This window comes from Leopardus geoffroyi, chromosome E2 (assembly GCF_018350155.1).
Source record: "Leopardus geoffroyi isolate Oge1 chromosome E2, O.geoffroyi_Oge1_pat1.0, whole genome shotgun sequence".
Classification (NCBI taxonomy): domain Eukaryota; kingdom Metazoa; phylum Chordata; class Mammalia; order Carnivora; family Felidae; genus Leopardus; species Leopardus geoffroyi.
In genome coordinates, this window is record NC_059335.1 from 17,688,213 (window position 1) to 17,707,372 (window position 19,160).

At 51.8% G+C, this 19,160-nt stretch overlaps 1 protein-coding gene across 1 annotated transcript; it reads right to left on the minus strand.

Annotated features, from left to right (window-relative positions):
* Positions 1-4,021: 4,021 nt before the first annotated feature.
* On the minus strand, positions 4,022-17,710 carry LOC123578520 (IgGFc-binding protein-like). Its single transcript, XM_045441378.1, has 5 exons — positions 16,372-17,710; positions 12,269-13,215; positions 8,790-9,345; positions 7,543-8,141; positions 4,022-5,187 (listed from the first exon to the last, which is right to left on the minus strand). Exons 1-5 carry the CDS (start codon positions 17,708-17,710, stop codon positions 4,522-4,524), a joined length of 4,107 nt encoding a protein of 1,368 aa, XP_045297334.1. The 3' UTR covers positions 4,022-4,521.
* Between the last annotated feature and the right edge of the window lie 1,450 nt (positions 17,711-19,160).

Here is a 19,160-nt window from a genome sequence, read left to right on the forward strand (position 1 = left end):
GCTTGTCAGACTCAGGCAAGCCAGGGGCCTGCCCTCCGCTTCCCCGGCACCCTCAGATTGCATCGTTCCCGGAAGACCTCCCCTTAGATTAATCCTAACAGCAGTAACAACCGGCAGTGATTGAACAGTGTCTGCGCACTATGCAGTGTGCTAGCTACTTAAGTGCATCCTAGATATGACTAATGTGGCTTCCCTGCTCTTTGTCTTTTAGGGGGTCTTTCCCCGGCAATCCCAGCCCCTGTTGAAAGGGTTGACCATTACTTGAACCACCAAGTGATCCCACCTCCTATGCTGCTTGTTTGGGTCCATAAGGAACCTGTCAGTGGATTCTAGTGGTGGAGGTCTTTTCTTGGCCTCTCTGCCCTTCTGACAATAATAACTTCCGCTTGCTTTTTGGCAACTATCCATCCTTACTTTCAACATGTGGACTGAGGTGATTCCACATCCACGTTCCAGGGTTGTGTACAGAACCCCAGGGCTGGCTAATCAGATTATTCTTCCCTCCTCTGGTTCACAATAATTGGACAGGCGAAGCCTTGGGTGGCGAGCCTGGGACTTTAGCTGGGGTCACTGGGAAAAGGATGTTACATTTTTGCAAAGGCATTGAAGCTGGTAGAATTGTCAGCTTGAAGTTGCCAAAGCCTTGCGGCTACCACAAGAGGAGAATCTACTTGAGAATAAAGCTAACAGAGAGAGAATGGAAGGGAAGAAGATGGACAGGGAGAAAAATGGACTTTTTAAATCTGCAGTTGAAAATTCTTAATCTAGCTAAGACTGAAGATAGAAACACCCTCAGTCTTTGCAGTTATATGTGCTCCAAATCATTTATTCTTTCTCCCCTCAGTTTGAGTGAGGATTCTGACATCGCTATTAAGAGTCCTGCTGGATATAGTGGCCACATTGTGTACCCATGACTGGCTGGTTGGGTCAGGGCTGGATAAATGACCCTGACAGACAGAGGTGAGGGTGGCCATTGGTCTGTAAGTTAAGAGCAAGCCAAACATTCCCTCCAAGAACTTTTGAACCTGGAGGCAGAAAGAGAGAGACACTGACACCAAAATGATAAATTAAGGTGGGGCCAAGAGTCCATGAGGATCATGGAGGATACACGTGGACATAGAAACGTGAAGTTGATGAGAACCTGTTAAGTGAACAAATATTCAGATGCCAGCTAAGTCATTTTCTAGGTGGGTGATACTGAGCAAGTTCCTTAACCACCTATGCCTTGGTTTCCCTCATCCATAAAATGTACTTGCCTGATGGGGCTGTTGGGAGAATTGAGGGCTTAGCACCCAACGTGTATTCAGTAAGGTCAGCTGTTCTTTTCATGTTATTACTGGAACTATTTTTACATTATTGTTGGAGAGACACTATAGCATAGGGGTTGAGAGAGAGGGTTCTGGAGCCAGGTGGAAAGGCCAGTTCTGCCCCCTACTGGCTGTGAGATCTGGGGGGATTCTCTGTGCCTCAGTGTCCTCAACTACAGGAGGCAGACGATGATCCCATCTCCTAGAACAGTTCTAAGATGGAGTGGGCTGACTTCAAGCACCGCAATACAGCTTCTCAGACCTAGTCTTGCATCCGGGTCTCCTGGAGGGCTTGTTAAAACAGGTTGGTGGCTCCCACTCCAGAGTTTCTGATTAAGTCTGGGGCAGGGCAAGACTTTGCATTGTAAACAAGCCCTGAGTATTGCATTGTAAACAAGCCCTGTAAACAAGCTGATGCTGCTGGTCCAGGGACTAGGAGTTTAACGCAGCGCCTGATATTGAATGAGTGCTCTGTAAACGTTACCTAAGGGATAAAATCAAATCTGTTTTCCCAACCACACTGTGCGTGGGACTCTGTCCTGTTTGGTGCTGTATCCTTAAAATAGGCCGACACATAGTAGGTCCTCAACTAACACCTGCGTTATGACTGAAGACCAGACCAGTCTCCCGCCTCGGGACCCCACCCCGCGGGGGCGGCTCGTAAAGCCCTCTGGCAGGGGACATACGGCAAAGGCTGGGAGCCCTCCAGGGCCGCATATCCGCACCAGCCGTCTGGCAGGCAGCCACGTAGGCTTGCAGGCAGGCACAGAGCACTTTGTGGTTCCCGCGGGCGCGGCCCACGTCGGCCACGCAGGCCTGGTAGAAGGGCTCCGGCGGCAGGAATGCGTGGCAGGGTGCCAGGGGGCCGCTGGGCTCGCGCAGGAGGTCGCAAGCGCCACGCCACGCTGCACCCGCGTCCTCGGTGGCCGGGAGGCAGCCCGAACCCGGGCAGGGACGCGGCGCGGCGCAGGGCCCGGGCCTTGGCAGCTGCAGGTCATCCGTCGCGTTGCCGTTGAAGTTGCCGCAGAGGCCGCGTGTGAGGCCGCGGTAGGCCGCAGGCAGCTCCACGCTCAGGTGGCAGCAGAGCCCGAAAAGCAGGCGCGGGCCTCCACGCACCGCGAGCACCACAGATGCGCCGCGCGCGAAGGCGCGCACCCTGCCCCCGCTCAGCGCGAAAGGCAGGCAGCGCCGCACGCCGTCCACCTGCGGGCAGGGGTGGGGCAGCCTAGAGTCAGGGGGGAGGTCCGGGTCCGGAAGAACTGGGAGAAGACTAGTGGGGAGGAGTAGTGCGGGCAGTGGGTGCGCCAGAACAGGGGAAGAGTGGGCAGGGACTGCTGGAGTGTGAAGAAGGACATGGGGTGAAGGAGAGGGGTCAAGGGGCAGGGCGTTCAAGGCAGTGCTTGGGTGTGGGTATAGTGGGAAGGTGTGGGGGAACCTGGAGAGGGGAAGGAGAGTGAGGGGAGGGAGAGTGGTGAAGTGGGCCTGGAGTGCAGGGACAGAGGGGAAATTCCTTACTCAGGGACCGAAGAGAGATCTGAGGGCATCTGTGGACCTGGGGGTTGGGGCAGTAGAGCTGGGGAAGAAGAGGGAGGGGATGTGGAGACAGGAGGAGGAGGAGGAGGAGAGAGGAAGAGGGACCACTTTGGAGAGAAAAAGAGTGGGAAAGCTGGAGAGGAAGGGCAGTGGTGAGGTAGGGGCACCAGAGAGGGGGTTTGGGCAGCCTGGAGCAGGGGTCAGGGAAGGCTAGGTGGGCGTTGGTAGGAGGTAATGGCAGACGTGGAGCCTGAGAGGGCGCATGGAGATCCAGGTGGAGGAGGAAAAAAGGCAGAGAGGAGAGATGAAGACCCTGGCGTGGGAGAGAGGGACAGGTAGGGTGTAGGTACGGGTGGTAGACAGAGAAAGAGGCGAGGGAAGATGGAGAGACAGCCTGAGCAGCATGGAACAGGGATGTGCAGACCCAGCTACTGAGAGAGGGATTGAAAGGGGAAGGGGCAGAGAGGGGGAGGAAGCAGAGAAGGGAGAAGGAGGAGATTATCGGAAATGAGGTTGTTGGAGAGAGGAGAAAATCGGAAGGCGATACTCAGAGATCCCACCGGGCAGAACAGAGACTGCCAGGCAGCTGAAAGGAGGCGGGTGACGGGGGGGGGGGTGGGGGGGGGTGGGGGCTCACCGTGATGTATCCCCAGTCCTCGCAGTCTAGGCCGAAGCGGTGGCCATGCGCGCGGAGCAGCACGCGGCAGAGTTTGGGCATCCGTGGACCTGTCTCCAGCACCACCTCGAAGGGCCTCCCACCCCGAAGTCGACCCGTGCCCGTGCCTACCAATGAATAGGTGCAGGCGCCCGGGAGGTGGAAGGTGGTGCCGTCGAAGGTGCGATAATAGAGTCCGTCTGTGGCAAGGCAGAGGCCTGGGCCGCCCCGGGCTGCGCGGCAGGGTTTGCAGGCCACCCGGCCGCCAGGGTGACAGCGGCAGCAGCGACCGGTCGCGGTGGAAGGGGGCGGCAGCGGGGCGCCGGGTTCCAAGTAGCGGCCGGCGCTCAGGCAGCCGCACTGAGCAGTGGGCACACAGATAGCGCCACTCAGCACAAAGCCCGCGTCGCATACGCAGCCCTCACGGCAGTGCCCAGCGCGATCGCAGCCGGGTGGTGGCTCCAGCCCCGCGCAAGTGACAGAACAAGCCGGAGCGCACAGCGTGTAGTGCGAGTGTGCGGGGCACAGCGGGCCTGCGGAACCAGTAGGAATGGAAGGTTACTTTGCGGCCTGTGGGTGTTGGGACTCTCACTCCCTAACTCTGGGGCTAGGATGGGGTATCTGGGGCCCTGCCGGGGCAAAGCTCTACCTGGGCAGAGCTGCAGGTACCTTCAGATAGCTAAGGATGCGGTGGTTAACCATGCCTCTGATGAGGCATAGCTGATCTGTAGGGCTTGGGACGGGTAAGAGCTTAGGGGCTGGACCATGAACAGGTCTGAGTCCCTGAGAGGTAAGAGCTGAAGGGTTGGACCATAATCAGGGCTGAGAAGAGGGAAGGATAAGAGCTGGGGGGCTGGACTTAAATCAGAATACACCTGCCACTTTAGCATGGGCAAAGGTTGAGGGTCTGGTGGGGAGTGGAGGGATGGCTGAAGGCTGGTGCAGTGGGAAGTACAGGGTCTCAGGGATACATTGTGCAGGGAGGAGCTGGCACTCTGGGATGAGCAAGAGCCAAGGAGCCACATCTCAGTCAAGAGTGGGGCCAGGTTCCCCAGATGAGCAAAGATGGAGAGAGACGCTAGACTGAATCCCTAGGCACTCACTGCACAGGCTTGAGTTCCGCCATTGGAAGACTTGGCCACCCAGCAGCTGGCAAGTTTCACAGTAGAGGCTGAGCATGGGGCAGGGTCCAGTGCCCAGGCATACATCCACCATGCAATCTTGGACATAGGGGCTTGGTGCCAGCATCTCATGGCACAGCTGGAAGGGCCCCAGAGGGTCCAAAAGGATGTCACAAGGGTGGGCAAAGTGGGTTGGGCTGCTGGTGGTTGGCAGAGTGACACAAGATGGTGGCAGTGGCGGCATCTTGTCAGCAGCATCCAGGCACCCAGTCGAGGAACCCACCAAATATCTATGGCCAAAGGCCCAGGCCATTGCATCCTCAGGCAGCTTGGTGCCCAGCACGATTCCAGGCACCTGGAGGTCATTCATGGGGTCCCCATTATAGTCAGCGCACAGCCCCACCACATGGCCCTTATATGCTGCTGGAAGATCCAGTACTACGCGGATCCCAGGGGCATAGGTCACACGCAGGCCAAAGGGACAGCTGACCACAGTGTCCCAGCCATGGCGAAAGATGAGTGTATTGTTGCTCAGAGCCTGGAATGGTAGATTCTGCCAGTCACCATTCACCTGTGCAAAGAGGATATGTCAAGGTGGGGCTCTAGGGACCCCGTATCATTACCAAGGATGCCAGTGTCCCTAGGTAAGGGTATAAGAGCAGGGCCCCCAGAAGGTCTTTTTGAAGGACTGTCTACAATGACCACCCCCAACCCAACAAATAAAAGCTTGGGGTGCTGTCCACAATACTGATACTTTTTCCAACAAATACTTGGATGGTGAGAACTGTGGATTCTGGGGTTTGGGGCTATAGTATTCCTGGATCAGATTTGGGGAGATGAAAGCCACAGCTTCTGGAAGTGACTGCAGTGTCTGGCACATGTCTGGTCAATAAATATTTGTTGAGCTAATGCATGGATGAGTGAATGAGGCTCATAGGTCAAGTTAGGCTGTAGAGTCCTAGGGATGCTAGGATTTCTAGGTGTGGCAGGGGCTTCAGGATACTATGCAAATGGTTCAGGGAAGGGAGGTCTGTCCATAGCATATATAAATGTTGAGGCTGCTGTGCATGGTCTAACCATATTTGCCCACAGCATCTGGGGCTGGGGGTATAAGAATTTGGGATGAGGGTTTGTAAGCTTTTGGAGTTGGGGATTTGGAATTCCTGGATTGGGTTTAGGGGGTGCCCAGGACTGGGGCTAGAGTTGGGTCTAAAGTTCAGTTAACACATGTAACTTAGAATAGTGCCTGGAACACAGTAGGTATTCAGTAAGTGACTGTTGAATGAATGAATGAGTGAATGAATGAATGAATGAATGGGATTCTTGGGTCAGGACTGGAGTTTCAAGATCCCAGAATCAGGACTGAAAGCTCTGGTGTACTGGGGCTCACAATGAAGGTTCCAGAATTCTTGAGTCAAGGCTAGGAGTTTTTGTTCCAAGACAATCCAGGCCAGGAGTATTTGTCTCAAACACTTAGGTTGAACTATATGAAATTGCCGCATTTGTAGGAAAAAACACCAAATATTGGCAGCTTCGTGTCCAATTTTCATAACTACATGTGCAGGACAGTGACGTGTGGTAGTTAAGTGTCCTTTGACTTCGGAGCCATGTCGTCTGGGCTCAAATCTCGGCTCCTGGTTTGTTTAACTGTCTCACTTTGGCAATTTGTTTAACTTCTCTGTAAAATGAGAGAAATAATAATATGCACTGGAAAGAATTGTTGTAAGGATCAAGTAAGGATTTGTAATTGTGCCTGGCACGTGTTGGGGTAGGCCGTTGGGAAGGCAGAGAGGTCTTAGGTTCTGGGATTAAGGTCCCTTGGGGCCACCCATAAAGCTGTAGTCAGGGCTAGGCCCCTGGTCCCAAGAAAAGCATAAAACCTGGTCCTCACCCACATGCATTCAGGGGCCAGGCAAATAACTAAATGAGTAAAGTGGAGAGGGTGGGATGTGCTGGGGACTGCGACAAACTAGAGAGAAAGTATGTGCCCCTCGCTAGAGAGGGAAGTCCCAAACATACGTGGCCATGAGAATAGGTGACTAGTTGCCAGGGCTTCTAGTTTCTCAAGAGATACCATAAGTCCAGCCTTCTTTATTTAAAAATGGTAATTCAGTAAGAAATTTAAAATATGACCAAGGCAAACTGCAGAGAGAAAGTTACTGACAGCCTCTGGGTTCTGTCCTCTGTGGTCGGTGAATACTCACCCCCACAGCCCCACAGCTCCTCTCCCGGTGTCCCTATCTTTATTTGTCTTTCCTACCTTGATGAGAAAATTTGTCATGTTGAAGTGGTGTCAGAGTCATTGGGAACTTGGAATTACATTTCACAAGTGAGTAGTTGAGGTCATGTATTTTTTTTGATGATTTACAGAGACAGCATAAGAGACCCTGTAGCCCAAAATGCCAAGGTTTAAATACTAACTCTCGTATTTATAAGCTGTGTGACCTTGGGCCAATGGCCTCACCTCTCTGGGGCAGTTTCTTCATCTGGAAAATGGGAATGCCTATTGTATCTACCTTAAAAGGACTCTTGTGCATTATGTGTTATTTCATTGGCACCTAGCGCGCGTGCCTCCCGAGTGGCCTTTCCAACAGCACCAAAACTTCTTTTCCTGGGGAAATTATGGAGGACTGGGAAAGGGGGTTCTGGACTGATGGTTTGCTCCTAAAGTGTTAAGGCTTGAGTTCTAATTTGGGGGTTAGTTTTGGGGGGGTTAAAGTTAGGTGGCTGGGTCAGAGATCATGGGGCAAGAGGGAGGAGGTGCAAGATACTGGATTTAAGGTCCAATGTCACAGGACAAAAACTCAAGGTATGACCCTAGGGTGAGGTTAGGGGGATCTTGGGATCAGGTTTGGGAGTCTTGAGATGAGGACTCTGGGTCAGAGGACATAAGGTGAATGTGTGGGCAGGGCTGGGATTTTCTCACCAGGACACGACCGGGTTCCTTGGGGTCCAGCCTCAGATGGAATCCAGACACGTGTACTTCGAGGCTATTCGGGACGCCATCAGGACTGGTGCCCAGGAGCACACGGAAGTCAGCGAGCTCCTGTGGCGCTGAAGAACTGAGGCCGCTCAGCAGGTACACGCAAGAGCCAGGGAAGTGAAAATGGCGCCCATCAAAGGTGATGTAGTGGCCTCTGCCAGCCACCACGCATGTGGCCATGCTCGAGGGCACACACGTGCGCAGGTTGTGTGACAGCACGCAGCGCTCATGTGGCCTGCACCCCGTCTCAGTGCAGATCACGCTCCCTCCTAAGGCTGGGCAGAGGCAGCGGCGGCGAGTGCAGCCCACACCCTCCCATAAAGCCTCGCCTGGTGCCAGCAGACGTCCCTGGTGCACGCAGCCACAGCCACCAGGCCCTGGGCGCCGGAGGACACAGGCTGGGCCGCTGCGAACATAGCCAGGATTGCAGGTGCACGTCTCCCCGCAGGGCAGCGGGCAGGATGCTCCCAAGGGCCCCAAGCATGTCTCTGGGCAGGAGGAGCCACATAACTCATAATGGCTGTTTTGGGGGCACTCGATAGCTGGGGGGAGAAGGGGAGAAAGATGGAGGGGGAAGGAGTGTTTACATCAGGACCTCCCAGTCTGGTTCCAGAGACCTAAGTATTTAGCCATCCCTAGAATGGAGATGTTCCTGCCTTCATTTTCCAAGAGTCGTGCCCAGGATCCTGGGGGTCCTCATCCCCTAGAATGGAGGCTTTCCAGCAATCTCCATCTCACAGAGTAAAGAAGTTTCTATCATCACAAACCAGAAGTCCTCTTTCAGAACCTTAAAAGTCTGGCCCTGGGACACAGAACTCTCACCCCAGACCCTGGAGTCCTCCTTACCTAGAGGACTTTTCCATACACCAAATCCAGGAATCTTGCCTTTTAGAATTAACTAATTCTGGATCCCAGGGCCTGGAAGCCTTCACCCTCAGGACCCAAAGAATCCTGACCCCAAGACCTAGGGGTTCCAGCCCCCAGAAACAAGAAATCCCACCACTGGGTGGAGGAGTCTCCATCCCCAGACCCAAGGAACCCTGCCTCCTGAGCCCCTGCAGTCCCATCCCAGGGACCCTGCAGCCTTGTCCTAGGAATCAACTCCAGCCAGCATCAGGGAGTGCCACCCCTAAGTCCCAGAATCCCCTTCCCTAGTAGCCCATAGCCTTTTGCATCTAAGGGTCACTCACGGCAGCCAGTCTGGGATCTCCAGGAGTTGATGCTGACACCTAGGCGCTGACACGCATGTGCGTAGACCTGGAGCATCAAGCAAAGAGTAGGTCGGTTGTTGGAGAAGGGGCAGATCCAAGCACTGCAGCTGATCTCGAAGGGTGCAGGCCTCAGCACATGGTGGCAATGGCTAAAGGGCCCGTTCAGAGCTGTCAGGATGGCACAGGGCTCCGGGGTCTTCGGTGGGGACGACGGCTTGGTGCAGGGAGCAGCCCAGAGGGAGTGGCACGGGTCATCAGGCGGCTGCAGGGTCCAAGTGCGCAAGAAGGCGCGCAGGTCTGGACCGCCCACATCATCGATTGGGTCACTGTTGAAGTTGCCGCACAAGCCCACCACGTGTGCACGGTAGCCATCGGTTACTTGCAGAGACAGGGCGTGCTGCCAGTCGTACACTAGGCGCAGTGCGGGTGGCTCTTGCTCCAGACCTGCCTCTGCCCATAGTTCTGAGCTACGGAAATACAACCGCAGCCTCCCGTGGAGCAGCGTCACTGGCAGCCTAAGCCGCTGCTGGTTCACCTGCAGGGGTGACCCAAGAGCAGGAATCACCAGAGAAAGGGTACATTCCTAAGCATTTAAGGTGGGGTGAGGGATGAAAGCTGAGGGGGTTGGGTGTTGGGATACCGAGGGAGTGGGGGTCTGGGAGCTGTAAGGAGGAAATGAGTTAACATATGAAAAGAACTTGGAACAGAGTCCACCTCATGGTTAGGTGTCATATGAGGAGGATTTGCTATGTTTGATGTCCCCTAACCCTGGCATCTGGAACCTCCAAATTCTGTGAGCTTTGGACATATCCTAGGACCACATGCAGCCACTGGCATGTCTGCAATTTCTCCTCAGGGAACGTTTGGAGGCATTGTTCTTAGGCTTTGTTCTGGCTGGAACGTCACTCGATGCACTAACCAGGAGTCTTGTTTCCAATACCCAGATGTGACCTCGTGCAAAACTCAGAAGTCTTCCTTTCAGGAATCTTGATAAGTAATTCCACTTCAGTTAATAGGAGAACCTTCATCCAGGACCCCAGTGTCTTTCCCCCAATTACCAAGAGCCTTCACCGAGAGCTTCCAGGTCCTGTGGATTGGACTTCCATTTTTTGTGTCAGTTCACCAAGAAGGTTACCAACCCACCTTTTACTCTCATTCACTGCCTCCACCCTGGTCCAACCATCATCTCCTGCCTGGACAATTTCAGCAACCTCCTCACTGGTCTCTCAGTGCATCCTGAACAAGCCCCATAGTCTGGTCTCCACAGGGAAGCCACAGGGATCCTGTTAACACGCAAGTGGTATTTCATCCCTCCTCTGCACACAACCTTCCCTTGGCTTCCACCTTACACAGAATAAAAGACAAAGTTGTTGCAATCTGCCCCCCATGGTCTCTTGCTCTCCTCTGTACCACAATCCCTCCCTCTGCTTCAGCCTGGACTTCTTGCTGCTCCTCTAACGTGCCTGTCAGATTCTCACCTTAGGCATTTGCTGTTCCCTCTGCCTAGAATTCTCTCAGATACACACATGGCTCTCTCCCTCACCTCTTTTAAGACTTGGCTTAAGTTTCATCTTCTCAGGGAGGCCCTCCTACTTAAGACTATACTCTCAGACATCCTGATGCCACTTTTCTGCTCCATGTTTTCCTCCTTAGCATGTATCACCTGCTAAAATACTACATAATTAACTTATATTTATTACTGATATCTCTCTGCTAGAATATAAGTACCATGAGAACAAGGATTTTTGTCTGTCTTGGTCACTGATATGTCCTCAGTGCCTTAAACAAGGTCTGGTACATAATAATGAAACATTCCAGGGTGCCAGGGTGACTCAGTCCATTAAGTGTCTAATTTTTGATTTTGGCTCAGGTTGTGATCTCATGTTTCATGATGAGCCCTGTGTTGGGCTCTGCGCTGACAACACAGAGACTGCTTAGGATTCTCTCTCTCTGCCCCTCCCCTGCATGTGATCTCTCTCTCTCTCTCTCTCTCTTTCAAAATAAATAAACATTAAAAAAATTCCTTAGTTGATGAAGAAACTCAGGAGTGTCAGGTACTTGGGAGATGGGGGCTTATTTGATGACAGTGTAAATCTGAGGTCCTGAGAATTTGAAGGTACTGGATACCTGGGTTGGGGTGCTGGATTCTGGAGAGCCATAAGAGCACTTGGGGAACTCCTGACTCCTGAGTGACAGGGTGGGCTCCCAAGTGGCATGTGGAGGGGAGTATGGAGCATCATGGTTCATGCATCAGGTCCTAGCATCATATACTTCTGAGCTTTCCATACCTAATTTTTTTAAGTTTTTAAAAAAAGATTTATTTATTTATTTATTTATGAAAGAGAGAGAGAAAGCATGAGTGGAGGAGGGACAGAGAGAGAGAGAGGGAGAGAGCCTCCCAAACAGGCTCCACACTATCAGTACAGAGCCTGATGTGGGGCTCGAACCCACAAACTGTGAGATCATGACCTGAGCCAAAGTCAGACACTCGACAAACCAACCGACTGAGCCATCCAGGCGCCCCACATTAGCCTATTTGATCCATACCACAGTCTGATGACTTAGGTCTTTGTATCATCCTGATTTCACAGATGAAGAAACTAAGGCTCAGAGAGGTTAAATAACTTGCCTAAGGTCATACAGATAACAGGTGGTCAACCTGGGATTTGAACTCAGGCCATCAGGTTTCTAGATCACATTCTTTCTAACATGGTACTGAGGAGTGACTCAGTATGTCCATAACCTCATAGGTTTGCTCTCTCTAGCAATCCTGATTAAATGTAGTCTAGTCTCCACAACCTTCCAATCAGAGCAATGCCTTCAAACCTTTCCCGAGGAGAAACTGTGGACATGCCAGTGTCCATACCTGCATGTGGTCCTAGGATATGTCCAAAGCCCAGGGGACTTAGAGGTTCCAGTTATCAGTGTCAGGAGACAATAAACATAGTAAACCCACCTCATATGACACTTACCATGAGGTAGACTCTGTTCCAAGTGCCTTTCATATGTTAACTTATTCCTGCTTCATAGGAACCTGTTAAGGTAGGGCTAGAGATCCATTATCCCTTATCCACAATCCCCAAATGCAAAAGCGGCCTGAAGACTGAAAGATGTTTCGTGTGTTTGATGTTAAAATGTAATTGGCACCAAAAGCTCACCTGAACTCATGACATGGCTGCTTATGGTCTTAATTTATCCCAGTTAGTGTGAATATTCGGATATTTCACTGCAGAGATACTAATGTTTGTAATTATGTGACATCCATTGGGATTATCATATAACATATGGCATTTGCACGGTATGACCATTTGAAATTTCAAAATCTGAAATGCACCTGGCCCCAAGCCTTTTGGATAAGGGACTGTGGACCTATATAATTGCCTCCACTGTAGAGTTGACAAAAATGAGGGACAGACAAGGATACAGTTTCCCAGGATCCCACACATAATTATTCTTACCCAGACAAAGCCGAACTCATGTTTGACAGCAGTGATGGTGATGCCAAAAGCGCGCATTGTGACAAAGCGCACAGGCTGCCTCCCTCCAGAGCAGGCGATCCACAGCTGGAAGGCAGGGAGGCCACTGGGTAGGGCCTGAGGGCAATGGCTCAGGATGTAGGTACATCCCCCAGGCACAGGGAAAGAGTAGCCATCAAAAGTGTAGATGTATGGTAGCCCGGAAGCCCAGCAGGTACCCCCTGGGACGCCCCCCTGCCTCTTACTAGAGACACCCACTGTCTCTGATTTGGCCTGAGACGCCATTTTGGACCCAGACACAGTTTCAAGTTCTTGTTTTGCCATAGTCACAGCCTCTAAGCCTGGTTCAGTCCCTGCCACCACCTTGAGCCCCAACTTGGCCACTGAGACAGTATCTGACCTAGACCCAGACACTATCTTGGGTTTGGACTCTGGTTCAGCTACGGGCATTGTCAGGGGGAAAGGTACAGGTGCCGATAAAGCCACAGTCAGGGTTTCGGGAATTGGTTCTTTTACAGACAGAAGTCCAGGTTCTGGTTCAACCAAAGCTATAGATTCAGGCTGAGGTTCATTCAAAGCCTCTTGTGCAAACCCTGGATAAGCCATGGTCACTGCTACAAGTCCTGGTTCTGCTTCAGGTGTGCTTTCTGATCCTGGTTTGGCCACTGCCATGGTTTTAGAGCTGGAGGTGGACGCTGTTTCGAGGTCCTTCAGAGATATTGTCTTGGAACTGAACACGATGTCAGACCCAAATGTAGTTTTCGTGCTGGCCACACACTCAGGTTTGTGTTTTACAAGATGACATGTGGTCCCATCGGAGCATGCGTGGTCCTTACAGGATCCTGGGAACCGGAGTGGCATCATCAGGGAAGACTCTATGAGGGGATAGGATTCTGTGGGAAGGTTCAGATCTTCTTCGCTCAGAATATCTGGGGATGAGATGATATGAAATGATGCAACAGAACTGGATCCTGGCATTTAGCCTCATCCCTTTCCTGCCTCTATGCTCTAGGCCTCCAGGGTTCCTGGAATTGGAGACTCAACATTCATAAGCTATCAGGGTTCCAAATCTAAAATGAAGTGGGCCTATATCAGCAGAAAGAGAGGGGTGGGGCGGAAGGACAATACAGAAATGGCCAACACAACATGGGTACAGAACAGAGCTGTGATGAGCTGGAGTGCACACACTCCCTCTAAAGACACCACATTAATTATTTAAAAGTCGATGTGCCAGGAAATCTAAACATATCTGTGGGTCGATTTTGGCCAGTGAGGGCTTCCAGCCTGCCACGTCTAGCAGCCTTAAGAATTGTGTGTGTGTACAGCGAAGGAAACAATCAGCAAAACTAAAAGGCAACCGACAGAATGGGAGAAGATATTTGCAAATGACATATCAGATAAAGGGTTAGTATCCAGAATCTATAAAGAACTTATCAAACTGAGCACCCAAAACACAAATAACCCAGTGAAGAAATGGGCAAAAGACATGAATAGATACTTCTCCAAAGAAGACATCCAGATGGCCAACCGACACATGAAAAAAATGCTCAACATCACTTGTTATCAGGAAAATACAAATCAAAATCACAATGAGCTATCACCTCACACCTGTCAGAATGGCTAACATGAACAACTCAGGCAACAACAGATGTTGGGGAGGATGCGGAGAAAAGAGGATCTCTTTTGCACTGCCGGTGGGAATACAAACTGGTGCAGCCACTCTGGAAAACAGTATGGAAATTTCTCAAAAAATTAAAAATAGAGGGGTGCCTGGGTGTCTCAGTTGGTTAAGCATCTGACTTCAGCTCAGGTCATGATCTCACGGTTCATGGGTTTGAGCCCCACATCAGGCTCTGTGCTGACAGCTCAGAGCCTGGAGCCTGCTTTGGTTTCTGTGTCCCCCCCTCTCTCTACCCCTCCCTTGCTTATGCTCTGTCTCTCTCTCAAATATAAACATTAAAAAATAAGTCATTAAAAAATTAAAAATAGAACTAACCCTACAACCCAGCAATTGTACTACTAGGTATTTATCCAAGGGATACTGGTATGCTGTTTCAAAGTATGGAAAGAGCCCAAATGTCCATTGATGGATGAATGGATAAAGAAGATGTGGTGTATATATACACAATGGAGTATTGCTCGGCAATCAAAAAGAATGAAATCTTGCCATTTGCAACCATGTGGATGGAACTAGAGAGTATTATGCTAAGCGAAGTTAGTCAGAGAAAGACAAATATCATATGACTTCACTCATATGAAGACTTCAAGATACAAAACAGATGAACGTAAGGGAAGGGAAGCAAAAATAATACAAAAACAGGGAAGGGAACAAAACATAAGAAACTCTTAAATACAGAGAACAAACAGAGGGTTACTGGAGGGGTTGTGGGAGGGGGGAATGGGCTAAATGGGTAAGGGGCATTAAGGAATTTACTCCTGAAATCATTGTTGCAGTATATGCTAACTAACTTGGATGTAAATTAAAAAAATAAATTAAATAAAAAATTTAAAAACCTATTCATTTAAACAACAACAACAAAAGAATTGTGTGTGTGTGTGTGTGTGCGTGCGCACATGTGTGCTCTGTGAGGATATAGTCACTCCATCACCCTATTTCCCAGGAAGGGAGTTATTTTTTCATAGCTATTGATGCATGAAGCTAGATATATACAAAGTGAACTTTTAAGAAATAACTTTGTTCTGAGGGGTTTGCATATTTCCCATTCAAACGGAATACAGAGTTTTGGAATGGATTAGAATATGGACTAAAGTAACAGCTCCCTAGGGTAGGAATATTTCTACGTTGTACACTGTTGCATCTCCAGCGCCTAGAACAGGTCTAGCCTAAAGTAAATCTAAAAAAAAATGTGGAAAATTAATAATAGCAAACATTTATGCATGCCAGGCTCTCTTCTATTGACTCATTAAAAAATAATTTTTTTTTAACACCTACTCATTTTTGACAGGGACAGAGCATGAGCGGGGAGGGGCAGAGAGAGAGGGAGACACAGAATCCGAAACAGGCCCCAGGCTCTGAGCTGTCAGCACAGAGCCCATCGTGGGGCTGGAACTGCGAGATCATGACCCGAGCCGTGAGGTCATGACCTGAGCCAAAGTAGATCGCTCAACTGACTGAGCCACCCAGGCACCCCAATTAACTCATTTTTTTTAATGCCACAACAACCTTATGAAGGTGTTGGTATTATTATCCTACAGTTAATAGAGGAGAAAGTTGAGGTTCAGAGAGGAGACCTGACTTGCCCAAGATCACACAGCTTGTAGTAGGATTTGAATCCAGACCTTTTGGCTCCAAAATCCAACTCTGGGCCAATTTTAATAAGTGATTTGAAGTCCACATTTTCATTTCTAAGAAACTCCAGTCTCTCTCTGACTATCCTCTCTCTTTTCTCTCACCTCCCTGGTCCCCCACTGTTTTTCCAGACTGGGAGAGATTGAGGGAGGAGCTCCCTAATTCCAGGGAGCAAAAATTCATCAGACTGTATACTTAAAATTGTACAATTAATTGTGTATCTTAGAACCTACTTAAAATAAAAAAGGATTGAACTCAAGGAACTAATGGGTGGCAGAGGAAAAGAATAAGTAAGTATATGGAAAGTGGTATGACTTGTGAAAGAAATCAGGGAACGGCTAGAGTTTGTAAGGGATGAGAAATTACGATTTTAAATTGAGCAATTTGAGCTTAATAAGAAGGTGGCATTTGAGCAAAGACCTGAAGGAGGTGAGGGAACTATCATAAAGACATCATGGGGACAGTTAGTGTAGAGGCCCTGGAGGAGGGAGAAGAAAGTAAGGTGGCTAGTATGGCTGGAATGGAGTGAGGGAAGGGCAAGAGTGAGAAGAGATGAGATCAGAAAGGTAATGAAAGCAGATTGTATGGGACCACATAAAACACTGTAAGGACTTTGCTTTTGCTGGGTATAATAATAATTGCGTGGAAAGATTCTGAGTAGAGGAGGGAGTGATTTGCATTTAAAACCTGCCTCTCTGGCTGCTATGTCAGCAACTGAAGGTAGTGTTATGGTTTTCTCCGCCCCTGATATCCTGGAATCCCATCGCCTGCTCACCTTCCGATTGTCTTGGGCGCGAGCGCTGCTCACTCACGCTTGGCTGCCGCGAGGCTTGGGTCCCGAAGCCAGCGCCCGGGGCGGTGCCGAAGCTAAGCACGCCCACGGGCGTCCCGCGAGTCTCCAGGAAGTGCACTACTCCTTGCCCAGGCCCATATGCCACCTCAGTCCAGGTGAAACCCTGAGTGGGGGCCTGGCTTTGACCAGAATGCTGCCCGTGAGGCGGCTCGGGGCCGCCGGGGATGAGGCGCCAGTGCAGGTTGGGCAGCGGCTGCCGATCTAGGAGCACCAGGGTGGGCTCACGCGCCACGAGCACCGCCACGTTGGAAAAGCCCGGCTGCGCGGTGAGCGCGAAGCTGCGGCTGAACGCGTCCACCGGGGGCAAGAGAGCGAAAAAGGGATTGTATGCGACGCCCCCGCGGGCCGCAGCCGCAGCCAGGAAAAGCACCTGCAGGCGGGCGGAGGAGCGCAGCACCAGGGGGCGCACTGGGTCCACCGCGAAGTGCAGCACGGCTCCAAGGCCCAGAGCCCGCGCCCCTTTGGCACCGCCCCCCCAGAAGTTCAGGCTGCCCAAACTGTCAGCAGCCACGTACACATGATCTCTGGGTCCCGGAGCCGCGGGCGCGAATGGGGGCACGGCGTAGACTCGGCCCCAGTAATCCTGGGGCAGCAGTTGTTCGGACACGTGGCCACAGGCCTTATCTCTCGCTTGCAGGCAACTGTGGCCAGCCAGCAGCGCGACGGGATGAGTGGCCACGACGCGGGTGCCTGACAGGTCACCTGCGCTCTGCACCTGCAGCGCCTGGAAGGGCTCAAGATGTACGAGGAGGGGCCGGCTGGCAGCATGCTCGACGCCATCCAGCAGGATGGGCACGGGAGGCGTGAGGCGCAGGCGCGTGGGCCTAGCGCCGGCTACCACCGCAAACTCCTTGTGCCGGTCGTGGGGCTGCAGCGACGGCGTCACCACCACGTAGCGAGTACCCAGCAGGCGGCGCGGAAGCGCTAGTGCCGTGTCTAGGGAAGCGCGTCCACGTGCGTTCACCACTGTCACTCCCACCGGCCGCGACGCTGCTAAGCGCACCGCTCCGCCCGCTTCCCGCCGCGAGCCCTGCAGTTCCACAGCGCCGGGCAGCCGCACCAATGCAGTGATGCCTGGCAGCAGGTTCAGCGCGCGCCGAAAGGGCGGTCCCCCCACCGGATACGCCCTCACTTGCACAGCCGTCGGGGGCCCCTTCGGGGGTGGCGACACGTACAGCCGGAAGTTGGGCTTGTCGGCGCCCCCATTCTCCAAGAAAGCCGTGATGAAGTAACGGCCCTGGAAATCCACAACTGCAGCCATTGGGCCTGAGAGTAAAGGAGGGAGTCAGCACAATCTGTTGGATTTGGCCGCCAAATACATCAGGTTCTAATCCTGACTGCCACTCACTAGCCATGTCAACTTGGGCAAGGTACCTGACCTCTTTGGGCCTTAGTTTCCTCATTTGTAAAAGGAGGTCTTGGCAGAGCTATAAAAATATTAGATGAGATAATATATGTAAAGGCCATGGAACAATATCTGGTAAATATTAACTTAATGTTGCTTCCTTTGAACCATCTGTCGCAGAAAGGCCTGCTCAGCCCCCTTCCCACAACTGGTTCAGCCAATTCCTTGCCACAGAGTCTACCGAAATAGTCCCTGGTTTCAGCTGGCCAGGGCCCACGAAGCTCCACCGTGGTCAATTTTCTGTTAACAGAACCATGTCAGGCAGCCCCAAACCCCAGCCAGCACAGCCAGTCCCCTGCTGCAGATCCAGACCAGCTCACCAGTTTTCTGCATCCCTCATGGATCACTTACCCCACAGGAAACCCAGGGCACCAAGGCACAGAAGGGCAGGTATGAGGGCATCCATGGCGGGGGGTGGGGGATGGACAGATACGGGTCAGTCGGTTCAGTCTCTCCTGCCAGTCTGCCTCCAAACCCTTGCACTGCAGCAGCAGAAGAGGGTACAAGGGGAATCCCAGAGAAGGGCTCAGGCTTCAGAGCCCAGGAAAAAAAGGCAAGGCTGGAGGTCTCACCTGCAGGAGCTGGACTGAGGCCACAGTGTGGGGACATTTATAGTCCCAGATGCCTGGGCCTGGCCCTCAGCATCCTCCCTGGGTCAACACCCGGATGTCCCCATCAGTACTGGCTCAGTTCTGACTTGGTGCCATCGATTGTAATGAGGTCTAATTATGTGGGTGGGAGCGGGGAGAAGGGGCAGATGGAGGAATAGAGGGGGAGGGACAGAGAAAAAAGGGAGGGACAGATATGGGGAGGTGAATTAGGAAATCAAAGTGGGCAGAGCAAGAATACCATGGCTTCCAAGAAAAGAGGGACAGGACTCCTGAGCCTGCCAAGGACAGAGAGGCTTCAGGCTTGAACTTTTGGGGTCATGGGAAGGAGGGGGCAGGAGCCTGGACTCCTAGATTCTGAGGAAGAAGGGGAATAGACACTAGACTTCTGTGTCTGAGGGGGGAGGGGACCAGGGACCTGAACTCCTAGGTGGCAGAAGTGGCAGAGAAAGTGACAGAGGCAAGAGAGGACACCATGTGCTGGATATAGAGGTCTGGAGGATATGGGGTGGAGCTCCCCAAGGGAAGACAATGGCTTCCACGTGACTCCCCTCCTTCCAGAACGTCCTGAGCTGGAGGACAATGCAGTTGCACCCTCCATGGAGGATCCGGGAGGACGGACAAGGCTAGAACTCCAGACAAGGAAAGGCAAGGGACCTTGGGTACAGTTTCCAGCCCCTTCTCCCCCAGGTTCTGGG

Bases quoted from the DNA above. Each gene is read 5' to 3' on its own strand.
- LOC123578520 (XM_045441378.1), bottom strand. From the start codon at position 17,710: ATGGCTGCAGTTGTGGATTTCCAGGGCCGTTACTTCATCACGGCTTTC. The intron at 9,346-12,268 runs GTAAGAATAATT...TCACCCCTGCAG, and splicing joins ATGAGTTCGGCTTTGTCTGG to GTGAACCAGCAGCGGCTTAG. The intron at 8,142-8,789 runs GTGAGTGACCCT...TTCTCCCCCCAG, and splicing joins GAGATCCCAGACTGGCTGCC to CTATCGAGTGCCCCCAAAAC.